Raw genomic sequence first — 17,365 nt, 5'->3', positions numbered from 1 at the left:
CTCGAAAAAAAATCTCAAATTGAGTCACTTGAATCTCAAGGCAGCACAAAATCCCACAAAAGTGCTTTTTGACTGCTGCTTGTTCCCGCGTGTTACTTACGAATTTGACCACAGCAGCCAGCGAGCGAGTGCGGAATCTTAATGATCTCAGGTGCTCTGAACCAAGACGGCGCATGCGGCGCTGATGCTAATTTGACTTGTGTGCCCCGCATGCAGATGACTGGGCCCTTCAGGTGGAAATAGACAGCTTGACTTGTTTTCCTAAAAGGCTTCACCAGTCAAGCTAGCTGCAAATGAGCCTCAGCGGCCTCTGACAAGGACGCTCCGGGCGACGTCATTATTTCCGCTGACCTTGAACGCAACAGAAGAGGTAAACACTACCAAGGCGTTCATGTTAAGAGGGGAAGTAAAAATGAACTGAGATAATGTGGTTGCAAAATTGTGCACACCTTCTTATAAATGGTGATACGGTTGAACTGTTAATTCCAATTAATCATTTAAAGTGACTGATTAACCCCAAATAAAGTTCAGATGTTCTAGTAGGCTTTTTCATGACATCTGTCACTGTAGTCACATCTTGCAACTAAGCCATGGTCCACAGGAGCTTTCACAGAATCGGAAATCATTAAAAAAGAAAAAAAAATCATTTGTATTAAACCTGCATGTCAACAATACAAATACTCATGAATATCTTATCACTAGTCTCATATTTGTTCAGCTTCTAGAGGACTAAGTCATTAAAATAACAGGATTGTATAAGTTTGTGCTGACACCTGCTGGCAATAAATATTATAACAGCTAGAAATATTCCTTATCAAGTTATTATAGCTTTTGTTAGTTCATCATTAATTTTGTATTTATCTGTATTACATGAATTACAAACAGGTGGTACAGTTTCCTTACATGCAGAAATCATGGCAAATGTCATAATCATACACACTGGACACCTGCACCATCTAATAAGACCCAATATATGTTTTTGCAATGTTTTTTTTTTTAATTAAATATTTAAGACAGTTGTGATTAACTGCAAAATTTATTTGCATGAATACATTAGCCTTTTTAATCATGACGTGATGCCGCTTCAAAAGTAAAAATAAAAATATGGGGGAGTAGAATACAGACACTGATATACATGGTCACATCTCAGTAAGCTGAAGTAATTGTTATTCTTTGCAGAGGATAAATAATGTATATCTGTTGGTATATGTTTTATTTCTCGTTTTTTTTTTCTCCTGTCTACATGTGTTCATCCAACATTTGTGTTCAAATAGCCGGTGAACTATTAGCGAGGGCTTTGGTCCCCTCTTGTGACATCTTAGGGTATTTCAGAAAAAGCATTAAAAAAATAAATAAAATAAAATACAAAAAAAATAGGCGAATTACTTATCAAATAGTTGAGGATATGAATATATTTGTGAAGAGTGAACCACTAATAATAATAATGAAAAAAAAAAAAAAAAAAACACCGATGAAGAACATTTAGTTCACTGAAGGCTTTTTTTCCCCCTTGTGGCACCATTAATAATCTGTAAAATGTCTGTCTGGCGACCGTTTAGGGCCACTTGGGCCTGTGTGATGGCGAGAAAATGACGACGACGAGTACGAACAGAGGAAGAGTACGTTTGATACCTGTTACTTATGGTGTTGGAGTGCTTTTTGTGATTAGGTGCAGGACAGTACCGTGAAGCCAACATTATGGCTTATTTTCTATTGCTACGGCAGTCGAACACACCCCACCCAACCCAGGCCTGGGCTTGCCTATTAAGGCATCCAACAAAAGGATATGATTTTTTTTTGCATGTGGATCATATGGCCCAGGTTTTCGTCTGTGATAGCGCACTTGGAAAGCGTGATGTCAAACTTGGGAGAGGATTTGGGAAGTGATTTTGGGTTGTTAGGCGTCTCAAGAAAGAAAAGGATAGAAAAAAAAAAAGGATAGTAAAGGGTTAAAACAATATTTGCTGTGGCACATAGTGTGCAAATGAATGACCCAGTCTCACTTAATAATTAACACTTAATTGGCCAGAAAACAACTATTTACTGTCTGTGCCTGCCCAATCTAAAGTTATTTGCCATTTTTGCTTTAAGTTTAGGAAATGCAATACTGTAGTTCCTCCCATTCCAGCATAAACAAAATGGTACATCATTCCCTATGAACCAGGGATTAGCCTTTTAGCTAGCATACGGAACCAGGAAGTAGCCTGTGTTAACAAACATGGGTTAAAAAAAAAACAAAACATTCCAGCATAAACAAAATGGTACATCATTCCCTATGAACCAGGGATTAGCCTTTTAGCTAGCATACGGAACCAGGAAGTAGCCTGTGTTAACAAACATGGACTAAAAAAAAAAAACCTACCACAATGATGAGTAGGACCCCCTAGTATTAGTATATTTAGTTGTTAGAGGAATTTATTACCACATTTTAATCACTATGGATGCATTCACTCCTCCTACACAGAAAAAAAGAATGATATGGTCCTGTCCCTTGCAACCAGGAAATAGCCTGCTAGCTAATTAGCCTACTGTACAAGCTAGTCGTCACACAAACTGACAATGTAACATTTCTAGACCGTTTTTCTTTGATTTTTGCAAACAATTCGGAATTTTTCTCATTGGAGTCCATGTCAAGTTAACTTTTGAATCACAAATGAGTCACTTTTCAGTTTAATATATTTGTTCGTCTCAAATGTTGAGGATAAAAAAAAAGAGGAAGAAAAATCTGTGAATCACCATTTTAGTTGTCAAACCTGTTCTTTTATTTGCGTCTCATTTCTGAGACCCTCTTTACCTCAAAATTGTCTATTGATGGAAAAATAAAGTGCTTCCAAACAGAAAAACGGAGGCTTAAAATTGCCACTTTGGCAAACAATGCATGATGGTGGGGAGACCGCAAACAATTTGAGGATCTATTTATATTTACAATAAGATAAAATCCTTTGATCAGCAGCACGGTGGTTGGCAAGACAGGAGATGTCCTGTCTTCCCCAATCCCCAAAACAACTATGATGCCAAAACTCTTTGATATAAATTAACACACAATGCTTGTCTCTCTCTCTGGTGGGGTGGGGGAGTTTTTTTTTTTTATTATTATTATTATTATTTTTTAGCAAAAGGCAGGGGAAATAGGTTTATGTGAATACTGAATATGTGGTGTATTATTGTACTAGTCAATTACCCTCTATCATATTTCTTTATAAATCGTTCCTGTAAAGAGGCACTAATATGAGAATACATTATAGATTTCAAACACAAAAGTAAATGTTGCAGTACATGTTTGGGCATGAATGATCACATCTGACCCTTAACTAACGTGGTAAAGAAAAAAAAGAAAAATTTACACAAGGTCGACTCGTAATTGGTTTGCCGTCATAGGATGACTACGCATCACTGTCTCCACTTAGCAGAACATCCCACCCTGCTTTTCTCTGGTAGAAAATATAATCCACGGTGAATATTTTTTCGGGCAACAGCTTGGAGAGAAACACTGTCATCTGTCTGAGTAATCAGTCACCAAATTCATTTTTGGTATTCATTTGGCTGCCTAAAACAGTACAATGTTACTTTTTACTAGGGGTGTGAATTGCCTCGTACCTGACGATTCGATTCGTATCACGATTCACAGGTCACGATTCGATTCGATACCGATTAATCCCGATACGAATTTATAAGTCGATTGTTGCGATTTTTTTCATTCAAATTTAGAAAATACTAATCAGTAAGCTTGTAGAGTGTAAGATTTATATGAAAATGTATTATTTATTTATCTGAAATTTCAGACTTATAGAGGTTGTAATCTGTTTCATGTTTGAACAGCATTAAAATAAAATATTAAGGCTTAATGTTCCGTTCATATAACATTATTCCATGCTCAAGGTGTGAATCCTAAAAAAAATAAAATAAATAAAAAATAAAAAATAAAAAAACAAAAAAATAAATAAAATAAAAACATATCGATTCTGCCGATTATTGAATCGATTCGAGAATCGCGCGATGTAGTATCGCGATATATCGCCGAATCGATTTTTTTTTAAACACCCCTACTTTTTACATATTCTACATACACGTGTCAATTTTTTTTGCCCATCTGTCCGTTTTAAAAATCAAATGCGACCCTTGACAAGAGAAGTTGCCCATACTTTATATATTTGGACTTTTCCAGTATTCCAGGGCGTCAGGGGATAACATAAATCGAGTAGTTTGTATCGAAAAGCAATTTTTGCTGTCCCAGATGCAACGGCTGTATGAACATACACATGTCTTGCTTCAGTGACTACTGCATTGAATAGGTGAATAAATGTTAATGTTAAGCATTCGGCACCGTGTGACCGTTAGGCAGAAGTAATTCATTTAAAGCTCAGTCGTCAAAGTCTTCATTTCCTAGGAGAGGATAATTCCCACGCGGCGCTGCAGCGTTCATCTTGTCTTCTAATTCCCACGTGAGTTCGTCCTTGCTTGCACCACTGCCGATGTGTTTATATCCATCATCCAGTTCCTTGACGTTGTTTCCGGACCATCTGGTGTCCTGCACACATGGGATATCGTCTCTTCAATTTTTCACAAGTTCATCTAATGATCGACCCTCAAGTCACAGACTCCACATTCAGCGTTTCCGTCTCATGTTTTGAGCTAGCGTTTTAGCGAAATGTTGATTAAATATAACCCCAGTAGTGCTCTATCTGCAGACTCGGATTAATTAGTAGAGACCAGGTTTTGAAGCAAACACGGTGAAGCAGCATTTAGCGGTTATGCTGCACGCAAATGGAATAAATTGGCATCGGAAGTGAAGTCAAGTATGAATGCTTTCAAATCCAAATGAAAAAACTATGATATAATCTAATGGGATTTTATTTTCCATTTTTATTGCAGTTGTGGTAGTGTGTGCTATAACACTCAAACTAAAAATATATTTTTTAATATTACTGAATAAACCTAACTTCACATCCTTTTTGTAACATGTTCAAATTGGAACTGAATGAAGTACATCCTGATTTGCGTGACAGGTTTGTGATTCTGTGGATTTGTTCGTGCATTGTGAACTTTTATAAGGTGGAAAGAGACTTTTTGGTGACCACACACGCGTTTACAAACGTGTGAACTTGTGTGTGTAACGCTCCATTATATTGGTTGGAAGAGCTGTCGCCGTAGGAGGATGCGCATGTCTGGCGGACAGCACTGAGTTTTTTTTTTTTTGGGAGCAGCTGGAGTCAGAAGACAGGAGATTGCGCTTCTCTGCCTCATACGAGACATCGACTGGACGTTGACGCCGACTGCTGAGAAGCTTCATGAAGGCTCAGGTAACAAGTCTTTTCCATGCCTTTTGTGAGTTTTTCTTGTTTATTATCTATATTTTTTTTAAAGTAAATCTACTCTGTAGACTCTTGACATTGAAAGGGACACTATGAATTTTATGGATGTTAAGTCCATGAACATGACAAGATTCTGAGTTTCAGAACACAACAACTTCATTTTCTGTTTGCCACTGACTAATAAAGAATGTCCCGTTTCTTTCTGTTCAAAAAACCTTGAGGTTTTTTTTCATTCTAGATATATATTTTTATTTGTATTTATTTATTTGTTTTCCTTTCCTCTTGTTTTGAGACCCATGAAATTCTGCCAAATGCCAATTCGGTTACTTGTGTTGTTTGTCTTGAATTACGGGAAATGCGCCTGGCCAATTAACCTTTCGCGAGTCCAAAAGGTCCAAGTAGTTATGATGTCCTTGAAAATGGAGGTAGCCAAATGACTGTAACCACTAAATGGTAATTGGCAAACCCATTAAATTAAAGTTGAAGGTAAACTTCCATCATAGTCCACATTTGATTTGAAATCCATTGTGGTGTGCTGCTAACTGTGTCTGACAATTGACTTTATTTCATTTGAACTGATGAAATCGGCTTGCAACTATGTGATGTCAAGATTCTTTAATCTATCTATATGGTTCGAAGCCAGTCAGCAGCGACTCCAATCAATCCACGTCAGTCCTGTTTCAGCGACCTATCAGGGTTACCCACATGTCTCGCCCTCAACCAATGAGATCGATCCACTGTCCATTTAAGCCTGTCTGAGAAATGTGTGTGTTGCCGGATTATTACTCACTGTTCCTCTGTGCTTCTCCGCAGCCCAAGGGGGCTTGACGTCTCGTGATTCTCGATGCATTCTCGTTGTTTTCCGTTTAGTCAAGTTATGTGAATAAATAGTTAACACTTTATTTGTGTCTGCGCTTTGGGATCCAACCCTTCAGCACACAACATAATGCATGTTTTTGTATCGTATTTAACATTTATTTGTGACATTATAGTGATGGTCATGGGTGCCCCTAGCGCATTTTGAGGGCTAGAAAGCCCCCTTACTCTTTAACTCCCCCCTTAAAAAAATGGTTGGTTTGTTTTCCAGATTTCATGCCCACTATGTCGGCCATTGAGAGTGCTGATCTGACTAGCTGGAAAGAGGCCACGCCCACAAACATCACCTGCGTCAAGAAGAATCTATCAGTGACCACCTCGGTCATCTCCATGACCGTCGGCATCTTGTCTAACAGCCTGGCCTTCTTCATCCTGCTCAAATCCTCCAAACGCATGCCGCTGAAATCCAAGGCGCCGTTCTCGGTGTTCGCCACCAGCCTGGTGGTCACGGACCTGCTGGGCCACCTCGTCAACGGCTCCGTGGTGCTTTACGTCTACAGCTTGCGCAAGGATTGGGAGATGTTCGATCCCCGCGGCAGGGTGTGCAACCTGTTCGGCGCGTCCTTGGTCTTCTTCGGTCTGAGCCCGCTGTTCCTAGGTAGCGCCATGGCGATAGAGCGCTGCATCGGCGTCACAAATCCCTTTTATCACTCTACCGGGTTAGCCTTCCGACACATGAATAAGCTGCTGTCTGTCATCTGGTTCCTGGCCGCCCTGGTGGCTGCGCTGCCGGTGGTGCTGATGAAGTCCTACAGGGTGCAGAGTTCCAGGAGCTGGTGCTTTTACAGTTTGGACGAGCCCGACGACTGGCTGGATGCGTTCCTGCCTTTGCTCTTCGCCCTGCTGGGCTTGCTGGCTCTGCTCTGCTCGATCGTTTGCAACACCGTGACCAGCTGCTCCCTGCTGTTGTCCACAATGCACCGCAAGCATCGCAGCAGAGGAACGGCTTACCACATTGAGATGATCTGCCAGCTGATGGCCATCATGCTGGTTTCCTGTGTTTGCTGGGGGCCTTTATTGGTAAGCAGAATGAGCTTAGAGAAGTGATTTCCCATCTTGCCTTGAGCCAAGGCACGTATTTTACCTTAGAACATTTTCATGGCACACCACCAAAGTAAAATGGCACAAAAAGTCGATATAAAGGTTCAGTTGTGAACATTCTACCCTTTTTAGTGAAACAGCATTTAATTGTTCGTCTCGAACTATATGTCATTGGCATAAATATTGACCAATGATACATTATTGTAGTAAATATTCATTCAGTCCACCACTTATTCTTCACAAGGGTCGCGGGGGTGCTGGAACCTATCCCAGCCGGCTTCGGGCAGTAGGCGGGGTATAAAAATAGTGGGGTGCATAATGTGCCTCCTTTAACCCTTCTATGTTTATTTACTATGCCAAAAATGTTCCTGGATCAGTTTATCCCACTTCATTTTTTTTTGTGTGTGTGTGTAAATACCTGAAAATATAATAGAAATATAATAGAAATTAATGTCTAAAGTCTTTTAAATATTTTGATATTTCTGCACCCATATTAGCCCCTTGTGTCACTAATATTTTATAGTATTTAATACATTTAACATAAATACTTTTAATATTTAAATAAAAATCACATACTGAAAATAATTACAAATATTCTATTTTTGTGTACATTAAAAATACTTTTTCTCTGAGTTACAATTTTTTTTTAAATGGGTCAATTTGACCCGCAGTATAATGGGAAGATGAATTCAGCTGTTCAGATTTAGTTAAATAATGGTATTTATTTTTTGGTCCAGCCGCCGCACAAAAATCAACAACAAATTTTGTAATGTTTTTTTTTTTTTTTTTTTTAAATAAGAAAAATATCCCGCTATAATATTGTACTTTATAAAAAAAAATATAGTACTAATAACATAATTAAATAGAATGTAATAAGGATTAATTCATCGAGGTTCCTGCTGGAGTGTGCAACTTGGCCACCAGGTGGTAGAATACTAAAATTATGCAGTTTCACTCAACTACTGTGAGTCAGTAATCTGCCGTAATATTAGTCATTTTTCACAGAGGATAAAGAAAATATACTTGTTACATTCTGTCTACGCGTGTTGTTGCACAATTGTGTTCAAATATTTGTTGATTAAAATGGCGCTTCCCATTATGAGTTAGCATATCATTTGAGTGTAACTAAATCATACCGCACTACTATTTACGCGCTATTATTTCATACACTATTTATCCTATAGTATTATTTGATTTATTATTAATTCTATGTATGACTTTGTCCAGACCCGCATCATCCTTCTGACCTCCAAAGACGATTATGACCCCGCATCCGACAAACTACTTTTTCTGGTGCGCATAGCCACATGGAACCAGATCCTGGATCCCTGGGTCTACATCTTGCTGAGGAAGGCCGTGCTGAAGAAATTCTATGTCATGTTACAACGCTGCTGCAGGTCCAAGTCCCGGGAGCCGGTGCGCTGGCAGCACAGCTTCTTGCAAAGCTCCAGCCACTCCAAGATGGGCCCACCCGCGTGCCTCTTTGACGGCTTACTCATGCAAAACACTCACATCAGTCTGTCTAACGACGCCAAGGCGGAAGTGTTTCACGTGACGTTGTCCATGTGGAAGAAAGGCTGAAAGAAAGTGTGAAAATATATAGTGAACCTTGGTGGTACCAGTTAGTTTGTGATGTAAATGGATTAACTTGTGTTAACTTATGTATGTTACAGTTTGTTTTTGGTGTCATTCCTCATGGCTTCAATATTAATTAAATGCATGGTTGTCCTTTTGAATACAAATTTCAGACAAGGGCCTGTTGATGGATCGGTAGTTTGACAGCACATCGCATGTAATATTATATTCAATGTCATCTTTTAATGTACTGGTATTAAGGCAGATGTTATTGCCACTATCAAGTCATTTGTACAATGTGAAAAGTGTTTCTACCAACACAGTGGATGGGAGTCAATAAAACATAATATTAAAATGTGTGACGTGTGAAAATGAAAGATGGCATCGTCAACACTCATAAAAATTACATTTGAGATATTGTTTTAAAAAAAAAATACGGTTAAATGACTAATACAATAAGAACATCTATGAAATTACATTAGTGATGCCAAACAGTGGTTTATGTCAATATACTCAAACTTTATTTATTAAGTACTTTCAATAAAACAACATAGCTTAAATAAAGTTAAATTGTAGTGAAATAAGTCACTATTTGTATATGGGTTGAACTTAATTGAATTATTGAAATGAAAAGAAGTTTTCCACGATAGTCTACTCTAAAAAGATCCGCCGGATACAGTAGACCGTGGGGGCGTTTGTTGATGTACTACCTCAATCATCCAGAAGATGGCGGCGCCGTTTACAAACGCCTCGATTTCGTCGCAAAGAGGAAGAGGACAACTCCACATCCATTTGTGACTAATAAAAACGTCTTTCATAATCTACATCTTTAACAAAAGAAAAAAAGAAAAGAAAAGAAAACGCATGCCTCCGTGGAAACTTGAGCAGGTTTGAGTATTAAACATTGAAATGTTGGAGGATGTACCGTGTCGCGTCGGAGACGTTTAGTGTATGTTTTGTTGTTGTCTGTCGCGCTACACTAAAGTGGATCTTGCTTCATGTCGTGTGTGATACTTGATACTAATTTTAACAATTGGACATTCATTTGCGTAATGTAAATTTGTCGTTTGGCTTCAGCTGCGTGTTGTTTTACCGCAGGTAACAAGATGAATCAGGAAAAATTGGCCAAACTTCAGGCCCAAGTGCGGATAGGAGGAAAGGTAAGTGCGAACCCGGAAGTGAGTCACAATGTACTGTTTTCTCACCTTTATTACTTTTCTAATTGCTCCAGTTTTACAAATGTAAGCAAATTCAGACGGTCAAGATTTCAAAAATTGTGTGGTTGCAGGGTTCAGCACGCCGGAAGAAGAAGGTTGTACACAGAACCGCCACAGCAGATGACAAAAAACTTCAGAGTTCCCTCAAGAAATTGGCTGTCAACAATATAGCTGGGATTGAGGAGGTAAAAAGGACCGGTTGCACAATATGCAAGTGTTTTTCCTCAAAAAGATTGTGGAGAAAAAAAAAAAACAGGTATTAATTGTCTTTGTGGCATCCAACTTTCAGGTCAACATGATCAAAGACGACGGGACGGTGATCCACTTCAACAACCCCAAAGTGCAGGCATCGCTGTCGGCCAACACCTTCGCCGTCACGGGCCACGCCGAGACCAAGCAGCTCACCGAGATGCTGCCGGGCATCCTCAGCCAGCTGGGGGCCGACAGCCTGAGCAGCCTACGAAAGCTGGCCGAGCAGTTCCCGCGCCAAGGTGGGGCCGTATCATGTGATGGATGTATAGAATGTATAGAAAGCAAATTTCACATCGCAAAGGCTGCACATTTGAAAACAAAACAAAAAAATAACCCTGTGCTTCATTTGGGTCGGTTGGTTATATTTATTTATGTTTAATATATAGTTGTATGTATACTTATATTAAGAACCTCTCATTGAAGTAGATTTTTTTTTTTTTTAATTCATGGTTCATTTCCCTTAATTTTAGCAGAAAAATAACCTATAAAAAGCTAAATATTTATGTGTAGTAACTCTATTGTTTATTATAATACAGATTAATTTACTTTATTGGTTGTCTTTGTTGAAAAATGCATTGGAAGATGACCTTGAAGAAATATTAAGGGCAAAGTAAATCATAATTGCGATATTGAAGGTTAAAAAAAAAAAAAAAAAATCACAATTAAATTAATTTTCAAAATTGTTCAGTCCTAGTGGGAAATAACCAAGTACAAATATTGTGATTCTTTCACTGAAGCATGAATGTGTTTTTTTTTTTATTATTATTATTTCAGCACTTGACAGCAAATCTCCAAAAGTAGAAGATATCGAGGAAGAGGATGATGATGTTCCAGGTATTTTTTTTTTTTTTTTTTTTTTGCGTGTGTGTGTTTTGTACGGATCGAAGCCTGATACAAACATGCTGATTTAAGCATCAAAAGCAATTTTAAATTGTGAGTGATGTCACACATTATGAAGGGGATAAATATAATCCACGTGTTTTTACTACTCTTGTTGTGTGTGTTTGCGCAAACAACTTTATTGAGCAAATTGATCACACCCCATAATACGGACTAATCATCAAGAATCAGACCTTTGCTGACTCTGATCGTAAGGATGCTCGAATTTGGTCCGATTATCAGGATGTTTGTCCCCCATACAAGTCGATGTATGAAAATGATTTTGTGTGATTTGTTGCCGTGCAGATTTGGTGGAGAACTTTGACGAAGCGTCCAAGAATGAAGCCAACTGACGACTGCGCCAAAACCATAAACGCTCACTTCCACTAATTCAGACATATCAGAATGGAGACTCACACACAAACATGCAACGGAGACTTTTTTTTTTTTTTTTTTTCCCCACCCCAGATGTCCAAGCCATCTGACTGGCTTTTAAAAAAAATACAAGCTTCTGATGCCAACAATTTGTCAGTCGTTTTAAATGTCTTAGTTTATTTGATTATTTGTTTAGGAAACAAAATAAAGAGGATTAACATTTTTAGAGCCCGCTGGCCTGTCGTCATCTTTGACAATCGAAGCGTTAACACAATTCATAACAGCATGGCCACAACATTAGGTACACCCACATAATCTAAATGAGAGTTGTGTTGTGTTTTGCTTTATACATTTTTGGGAGTTACAAATCTGACTCAACGTAATTCTTGCTTTGTAACGTGAGTTATTACCAAATACAACTATGACAGTTTTACAATGTGTTTTAGGTCTTTTGCCACCCACTTGTTTAAAAGTGTCCAATCAGGTTTTAAAAAGTCAGTCGGCATGTATTCGTCCGCTTGCTGTTTGGTTATGCTTCTGCTTGTCCTCTTGTCTGTAGAATATTTGGTTGTTGTTGTTTTTTCCAGTTCTTGGTCAAGATGGCCGTTAGTAGTAATAACATGCTCATACACATTTGATAACTTAGGCCAATTAAGTTACTATTGTTAGCCAAAACAGCAGCACAGAAAATGAAACTCCTTACATGCAAAAAGTATTTATGTTGCCCCATCTGCCTCGCTTCTTATAAAAGTCTAATAATAGTAAGATTATTACCACTAAATGTTATGGGAATTCAAAAATTGAACATTTTTGTCAAAAGTTCTAACATTACAAGAACAAATTTACTTCTTTACATCAAATTTAATGAGAGGAGCATTTTATTTGAATGTCTCAAAAATAAAATTATTTTTGTAATATGATGTCTTTATGCTCTTAAATATAATTAATCAAATTGTAACTGCTTTAATAATCTCAAAGCTAATAAAGAAATGAGTAATTTATCTCCTATGTACAGTGGATAAAAGAAGTCTACACACCCCTGTTCGAATGGCATTTTTTTGTTTTGTTAAAAAAAAAAAAAAAAAAAAAAGAAGAAGGAACCTTGCTAAATTATTTCCAAACTTTCTCCACCTCTAATGTGATTTATACAACTCATTTTTTTTATTTTATTTTTTTAAATAGGGGAAGTAAAAAACAAAAAAATAACCAACTGGAGTAATGTTAACCCCGAAATAAACTTCAACTGTTTCAGTATAATTTCCTGACATTTTTTTCACTCCTATTTTGAACAATTCCTAATTACTCTTGTCTGTTCCATCTGAAGAAAAGCAGCCCCTTTTAAAATGATAACAAAATTGATTCCAAATGATCTTACAGACCGCCAAACTCCGAACCATATTTTGAGAACCCTGTTCTATCTAGCTGATTCAAAAAAAATAATATATATCTGTCAGTTATGATACAAACTCCAATTATGAATCTGGTGACCTGAGTGAAAATCGTGTGACGTCACGACAGCTCCCTTGACGCAATCACAGGCCAATCATGCACACGCTTCTTGACTTTTCTTTTCATCATCCTTTTGAAGAGCTGCAGAGAAACACAAGTGGGGAGGGAGGGGGTCGCTCACAGGGGGGGGTAGAGAGGCAAAGCGCCCCCCCCCCCCCCCCCCCTTCCCTTACCTCCTTTCCCCAACCCATCACCATAATTTCCGCTGCTGCTGCTGATGTGTGTGATGTAAGTGCAAGATCATGTTGAAGTTGTTCTCTGCGCGGGACGACGACAACGAAAGCCTCCTGGGGGGCACCGCAGAAGGTGAAGTACATCTTTTTTTCTTTTTTTTTCGTTGCTCATTACACTCCATCCACGCTGCCTTCGCATGTGCGTCACAATGATGATGATGATGATGATGATGATGTTTTAGCGTGAAAAGCGCTGATGCAGCATTTATCAACCACCTGCTTTTTTTTTCTCTCCCTCTCCCTTGTTGTTGATCGTCAGAAAAATAGATGATTGCATCAAAATGAACTAAGCAATAAATGGAGTGTCCCGTTCACTCCACCTCCACCGGACGAGTGTCGCATTGGCGAGCTCGGCGCGTTTCCAGTCGGATTGAACTCAATGCGTCACACAACCTGGAGCATGCGTCACACTTTAAGCACCGTATTGATGTGTTTTCATCCATAATAGCCTGGGAACGTCGCGTTAATAGGGCTACATGCTGATGGAATTTTAGTGCTGCAAAAACACGTGCAATTGTCATGTGGTCATATCGCCCCTCCCCTTTATTGCCATGTGCGCCAGTGATGTCGTCTGTTGTCTTGCATCATGCAATTTGACATTATGAAGAAGGAAAATGCAGAGAAGTGGTCTTCAGTTTACGTATTTGGAACGCGCCAGAGGGTTTTACAAATCTGTCACCTCGCTGCATCGGGTCTATTTTAGTGTCTATAGGGACCACTCATAGTTGGTAATTATTCCAAAAACGCCCTCATAATCCTGGAGGAGCTCATTAATCCTGTTATAATCTTGAATTTATTAGGCCTATAGAGTCGTATAACTTCATTCACAACCTTTCAAATAAATTGTATTTTCAGCCTCTGGCGTAATTTTAACCTTATGTGTGACCAAATATTAATGCTGATCTTGAATTTAAATTTAATTTGTATTCGGGCATAACATTAATTATAATATTAGTACCAACCTCAGTTTTACTGCACCTCAACAATTTTTTTTTTAATCTGTCGTAATCTCGATTTTAATTTTGATTTTACATTTAAACATGTTTCCAGGCAATCACAGGCCTTCAATTGTGTCAATCTCAAGAATAAACTAGAATATCTGTTATAAATTCAGTCTTAGTTCTAATAACACATTTCTCTTAATCTTAAACAAAAACGTAATCTTCATTTTTTAAATGTAAACATAATTGCAATCTTATTTATAATGTCAGGGCTCGTATAAAACAGTCTCAACCTACTGTAAATCTCAGTCCTAATTTCAATATTTCCGATCATTTCAAGGAATTTTCGATGTACGACTTTTTTTTTTTCCCAGACCAATGCCAGAACGGGTATTCATTGTTAACTGTAAATTTAAACACAATTGTAATCTTAAAACTAATCTCAGGCGCATCAATTGTAATCATAATCACAACGATCACCTAATTTTAATCACAAACTCAGTTGTAATGTCATTGTTGTTGTAAATTCAATCTTCATGTCAGATGTAATTAATCTTGACATAAAACCTAACATTGATGTCAATTTTGAATAAAAATGTATTCGTCTTAACACAAATCTCAGGATAGTCGTAATATTAATCATAATCTCATTGTATTGTAATTTTAGCCATTATCCAAATTGTATATGCAAAATCTCATTTTAATCTTAACCTGATCCGTAATCTTAATCCTGAGCCTAATTGACATTTGTGCATAGTCATTCTTTTTTTGCTGCAGTCTTGCTGGATAGGCTGATGCCTTTCATCCTCTTTGGAGGCGACCGTCGAGTGTGCTAGTGCATCATCTCACAAACCTCTCAAGGGCGACCTCCACATTATTCAACACATGAGCTTTAATGGCCACTTACCTAGTGTGAACCTTACTCCCTTTAGCACCAGTTATGCAACTTGTGACCTATGTGTTTGTGTGTGTGTGTGTGTGTAAAGGTATATCAAAGGTACTGCACAGATTGTAAAAATAATAATAATAATAATAATAATAATACATAAAAAAAAATAAATAGAGAGGACTCCAAAATGTACTTCAGCACAAATGTAAAGAGTATAAGTGTTTTTTTTTGTTTGTTTTTTTTTACCTTAGATTTCAGATGATGTTAAAAAATGTCATTTGAAAACACTAACATTTTTGTCAAAGTCATTTAATTTTAAATTGAAAACAATAACATTTAGGAAATTTTTTATTTTTCAAAACAATCACCAGCAGGGGGAGACAAACCAGGAAGCCTGGCGGGTCGCCTTTCAGGACCCCGAGTTTCTTAGAGATAGTGTAAGAAGCTTAGTCATCCAGGAGTGGCTCAGAAATGAGACACTGCTCCTCCACATCGACAGAAGCCAAATGAGGCGGCTCGGGCATCTGATAAGGATGTCTTCCTGGACGCCTCCCTGGTGAGGTGATCTGGAGATCCCCCGGAATAGGCTGGAGAGACTATGTCTGTCCTTAGCTGGCCTGGGACTGGCTCAGGATCAACCCCGGAAGATCTGGACGAAGTGGCTGGGGTTAACGATAGTCCATGTTATGTTTGTGTAGATTTTCAGTCGTCCAGGTTTTCGTAGTCTGATCTTGTTTTTTGAATTTCTCGTGTTTTTTTTTTGTGCTATTAGGCTAACGAAATGCTCTTCTCGAAACAGATGAAGGAGACAACCCAACCTTCGGTGACACCAAGCTGCCCTGGCTAAGCAGACCGTATCTCCTGGTGCTCAAAGATGCAGGAGATATGTCCAAATCGGGGCAGATCAGATCGGAAGTCCCTTCCTCCAAGTCCTCCTCGGACGAAGCGGTCACGCCGTGCGAAGAAAAACCTGCCGAGATGCCCCACGTGGAGGAAGGTGGCTGCATGGTGACCACGTGGGGCGAAGGCCAGGGGGAGGAGCCTCTGCTTCTGAGTCTGGCCGAGGAGGAGCGGAAGCTCAAGACCTCCAAGGAGGATTCTGTGATCGAGGAGAAGGAGGTGGAGGAATCCGAAGACCTCCAGAATCATCTTAAAGATGTTGTCTCCAATGGAGGAGAAGATGGAAAAGCTTCCGCATCCACCCCGGTCGTCCCCGACAACGAGTCCGGGCCGGTCGGCATCCTGACCAAAGATCGAGCCAACGCCTTGGGGGAGGTCGCTCCGGTCTGGATCCCGGACGCCGAGGCCCTCGCGTGCATGAAGTGCGGCGTCAAGTTCACGTTCACCAAACGGAGGCACCACTGTCGCGCTTGTGGCAAGGTGAGGCTCGTCGGGTGCCAGCTGGCGTTTGGTGCACTTTTGAAGTCATTCAATATACGTGTGCATGCGCACGTGTGTGTCGTCAGGTGTTTTGTGCACTTTGCTCCGGCCTGAAGTTCAGACTTACACATCTGGACGGCAAGGAGGGGCGGGTTTGTGTTTCCTGTCATTCAACCCTCATTAAAAGTGAGACACTTACGTTTTATTTGTTCTCCCAGCCGATTGTCTGTTTGCGTTTTGGTTTTGGGGAAACGGCGCAACAACAACAAGTGGCGTCTTCTTCCCAGGCACGTCGCCGAGGGGGAAACGGAGGGTGTGGTTCGCAGACGAGCTCCTCATCGACAAGCAGTCGGAGTCCGCCCCCGCCACGCCGGTCAGAGGGCACGCGTTCTCGCCCTCGGTGAGCCGAGTGATGCAAAGCGGGATGGCGAAAGGTGCTGCAGGGTCACCGCAGCTCAGGAGAGCCTCCAGGCCACACGGGGGCGCTAATGTACGATCACACAAAATAAGACACCAAAATTGTCTGAGTCATAATTCCAATTATCTTCAAATGTTGCTTTCAGTTCTTTTTACACTACAGCTCTACAATCATCAATCTCCATTTATTTGTAAATTTTCATCTTTATCTTAAAATGTAATTTCAATGTGTATTGAGATTTTAGTCTCGACCTCATCCCTTATTTTTTATAAACCATTTTTATTGACAAAAAAGGTATAACCAGTCACATCATCGTATCATAATTTTTGTTTTCATAAATTTTACTCCAATCGAACTAAAAAATGACTGAATGAAATGAAAATGACTTTTGAAAAACAACCACCCCAAAACAACACAGACCTCATCCCTTATTTTGATCTGAATAGCAATTTTGGCCCTATTCTCAAT

The 17,365-nt window shown here is 39.2% G+C and overlaps 3 protein-coding genes across 3 annotated transcripts in view; all 3 read left to right on the top strand.

Annotated features, from left to right (window-relative positions):
- The first annotated feature begins 5,190 nt into the window (after nucleotides 1-5,190).
- ptgfr (prostaglandin F receptor (FP)) lies at nucleotides 5,191-8,971 on the top strand. Its single transcript, XM_077535086.1, has 3 exons — nucleotides 5,191-5,300; nucleotides 6,400-7,208; nucleotides 8,457-8,971. The coding sequence occupies exons 2-3, from the start codon at nucleotides 6,405-6,407 to the stop codon at nucleotides 8,808-8,810; spliced, it is 1,158 nt and encodes a 385-aa protein (XP_077391212.1). The 5' UTR covers nucleotides 5,191-5,300; nucleotides 6,400-6,404; the 3' UTR covers nucleotides 8,811-8,971.
- A 555-nt stretch (nucleotides 8,972-9,526) lies between these two features.
- On the top strand, nucleotides 9,527-11,755 carry btf3l4 (basic transcription factor 3-like 4). The gene is made up of 6 exons (XM_077533965.1): nucleotides 9,527-9,692; nucleotides 9,903-9,964; nucleotides 10,093-10,206; nucleotides 10,311-10,512; nucleotides 11,048-11,107; nucleotides 11,459-11,755. Exons 2-6 carry the CDS (start codon nucleotides 9,911-9,913, stop codon nucleotides 11,503-11,505), a joined length of 477 nt encoding a protein of 158 aa, XP_077390091.1. The 5' UTR covers nucleotides 9,527-9,692; nucleotides 9,903-9,910; the 3' UTR covers nucleotides 11,506-11,755.
- Nucleotides 11,756-13,197: 1,442 nt separating this feature from the next.
- Nucleotides 13,198-17,365, top strand: part of zfyve9b (zinc finger, FYVE domain containing 9b) — a 15,062-nt gene continuing 10,894 nt past the window's right edge. Inside the window, exons 1-4 of the mRNA XM_077533504.1 lie at nucleotides 13,198-13,342; nucleotides 15,899-16,479; nucleotides 16,566-16,665; nucleotides 16,767-16,969. Of these exons, the coding sequence (XP_077389630.1) occupies nucleotides 13,279-13,342; nucleotides 15,899-16,479; nucleotides 16,566-16,665; nucleotides 16,767-16,969 (948 nt within the window). The 5' untranslated portion in view covers nucleotides 13,198-13,278. The remainder of the gene's footprint in view (nucleotides 13,343-15,898; nucleotides 16,480-16,565; nucleotides 16,666-16,766; nucleotides 16,970-17,365) is intronic.

This window comes from Festucalex cinctus, chromosome 10 (assembly GCF_051991245.1).
Source record: "Festucalex cinctus isolate MCC-2025b chromosome 10, RoL_Fcin_1.0, whole genome shotgun sequence".
Taxonomy (NCBI): Eukaryota; Metazoa; Chordata; class Actinopteri; order Syngnathiformes; family Syngnathidae; genus Festucalex; species Festucalex cinctus.
Note: the sequence above shows the minus strand (reverse complement) of the source record. Positions and strands in the feature narration are given on the sequence as shown.